The following is a 2,725-nucleotide window of genomic DNA, read 5'->3' as shown; positions in this document are numbered from 1 at the left end:
GGACTTCTAATTCATTGTCATGAATTAAGGTGCACATAGACAAAAGCAGACTTTTGATTTTTAAAATTAATTTTGTGTATTATGAAAAACAAACACACAATCTAAGCAGTAAAGAATCTTCTTTAGGTTATGCAGAGTAGACAATTTCGGGGGATTTTCTGGTTCGAGAACAGCAAATATCATGACTTGAAGATGCAAGCTGCCCACTCTCGGGCTGTGGTGCTCTGGGATGTCGTTAGGGTGATATAGAAGATGGAGACAGGGAGATGGGTGTTGCTATGGCCTGTTCCTTGTTGTAGTAAAGTGGCTGAAATTGCATGTTAGCTTGAAAACCTTCATGTAACAATGATAGAAGAGGACATATGTGACTTTAAGGAACCAAACTCAGCAATCAAATCCATTTTCATCCCCTGGAGACACTGTTGAGACAATAAAGGATGGAAACCAGATGACCTATTGGGCCACCATCATTAAGAACCTTCCCCATCATGACAGGTAGCCATTCTTCTAAACAGAACGAAGCTGATGATGGCCAAGTAGATGGCACTCTTGAGGAGCAGGAGGAGGTAGGTGCAGTAGGCAGAGGTGCTTGTGAGCTGCAGCTGTAGCACATCTGGAAGAAGTCCTGGAATTAGTTTCACCTGCTCTTCTGGCAGAATGGCTCACATTAATGGGGAGGGAATAACAGGTATTTCTGATGCCAACACTGAAATGTTATTTCTTTCCACCACAATGCCCAATCAATATTTAACTTTCTTATGAAAACCACCAAGAGTGAGATTCAGCTTAGAAGTCAAGTTGTTTAACAACCTCTGTTAAATTTGCTTAGAATGTTTCTCAGATTAAAAAGCAAAGTTACTTTTAGTGAATGAATTTAATGGGGTAAATTATTTTTGATAAGTAGGTCCCTGACTTTCTTTACCCCAACATGTCCCTATGTCTCTAATACTACATAATATTCACTAAATACTAACCAAATGCAAGTCTATTATGAAATTTATATGTAAATTTTTGCTTTCATTTAGCCCTTATAAAAACTAGTGAAAGATTATTTTTATTCTTTTTGCAAACAGAGAATGCCTCAGATTCTGAGCCCAACAAAGTGATTTCATTTAACACATTCTTATCTCTGCATCCCCATGTATAAAAAACATGAGCACACAGGGCATCAAGAGGCTAAGCATGCTGAAGATGTAGCTCAATAGTAGAATACATGCTTAGCATGCATGAGGCCCTAGATTCAGTCCCTAACACATCTAACTAAAAGTTTGGGCATAACTGTAAAGGTGGGTTGCTAAGCAACCAACTGGTTTGGAACTACCTGAGCCATTTCACATTGTGTATATAGTGAGATCTGAAGGCAGGCACAGCTTACGAAATTTGGTAGTGTTTGCAGAAAAGTGTGTGGAAGAATATACAATCTACTGTACAATGTGATCTGGGCATTATAAGATGGCTCAGGAAAATGTATGCAGAATATATCCCAAAGCCTTCTGTGTAAAAACCCCACAGTAAATGTCACTTCATGGTACTAGTAAATAGCTAGAAGTCTTTTAACAAGATCTTACAGTTTCTTCAGTCATTAGAAGTAACAGATGAATCAATGAATCCCCTTTGTTAAAATGGTTTCAGAGCACATTACTATACCTTCTAATTAAAGTCAACTTATGAAAAAATCATTTAATCTTATGCTTAAGTATTAATGCATTTAAAACATCACTTATACTGTTCTGCAGCATCTGGCTGTTCTCGTTTTTACAACGTAAGCCAGGGCAGTCTTAAAATTACAATGATCAAGGGAGAGAAAAATGCTATAGTATGATTTAAAGACAAGTATGTAAAACTTACAGTTTTCATCTTTTAAAGAAACTTCAGGATCTGTGCTGTAGGAAACTAGAAAGAATGAGAGAAAGTGTAGTTAATTATCCATACCCATTGCTTAACCATATTTATATGTGTTTGTGCATATACATATATGTGTAGGTAAGTAAATTTTTATAATGTTTCCACAGAGGCAGAATATTAAAATTATATATCCTATAACTACAAAATAATAGTCGTCACTCTGAAAACAAGGAGATATCATTTCAATATTGTTTCTGTACAGGAAAAAGTGGGAGTTCATGAAGGATACTCTTTGCCCTATTATAATCTAATTGCCCAGGACAATCTGCAAAGGAAAGTAGCCATAGCCTTCCAAATCTAGCAGATTACCAAGGCAGCTGTCCAAAACTCCTTGATCATTGTAGAGACTAAGGATCCCAGAGGATGAAGCCTCACTTGTGAATTCCAGACAGTGGTGGGAAAGGGCTCACAGATTTTATTACATACCTCATAGGTTCAAAAAAGCTTGCTAAATGGAATGGTGTGGTGGAGGAGGTAAAAGTTATTCCTTCTCATGAAGACTGTTGTTTGGTATATCAAATTTTGACATACAGTCATAGCTGAGCTGCACCCAGGCCCTCTAAACATATAGCTGTCCATTTGTCTAAATATTCACCTCATTGAGTCAACTGGATTAACTTGGGACACTGGGCTGGATTCAGGTGTGACTAAATGCTTAGAAAAGAGAATACAGTCTCTATTGCTGCTTACTCTTCTTGGGACACTATCTCACCCTAGTCTACCCATGCACATTTCCCCTTGGGCTTGGCAGACACTGGTGGTACAGTAAATGCTTTCTGAAATGCATTTAGTAGTGGCATCAGATGCCTTTTAAAAATAT

The 2,725-nt window shown here is 37.6% G+C and overlaps 1 protein-coding gene across 1 annotated transcript in view; it reads right to left on the bottom strand.

Moving 5' to 3' along the window:
• Positions 1-470: 470 nt before the first annotated feature.
• Positions 471-2,725, bottom strand: part of LOC103743895 (T-cell receptor gamma chain C region C7.5) — an 11,641-nt gene continuing 9,386 nt past the window's right edge. The window contains exons 5-6 of the mRNA XM_029569535.1: positions 1,849-1,893; positions 471-613 (exon numbers count right to left, since the gene is read on the bottom strand). Coding sequence (XP_029425395.1) covers positions 471-613; positions 1,849-1,893 — 188 coding nt within the window. The remainder of the gene's footprint in view (positions 614-1,848; positions 1,894-2,725) is intronic.

This window comes from Nannospalax galili, unplaced genomic scaffold (genome assembly GCF_000622305.1).
Source record: "Nannospalax galili isolate Female #2095 unplaced genomic scaffold, S.galili_v1.0 scaffold962, whole genome shotgun sequence".
Lineage (NCBI taxonomy): Eukaryota > Metazoa > Chordata > Mammalia > Rodentia > Spalacidae > Nannospalax > Nannospalax galili.
The sequence above is the reverse complement of the archived record's forward strand: the minus strand, read 5'-3'. Positions and strand labels throughout refer to the sequence as shown.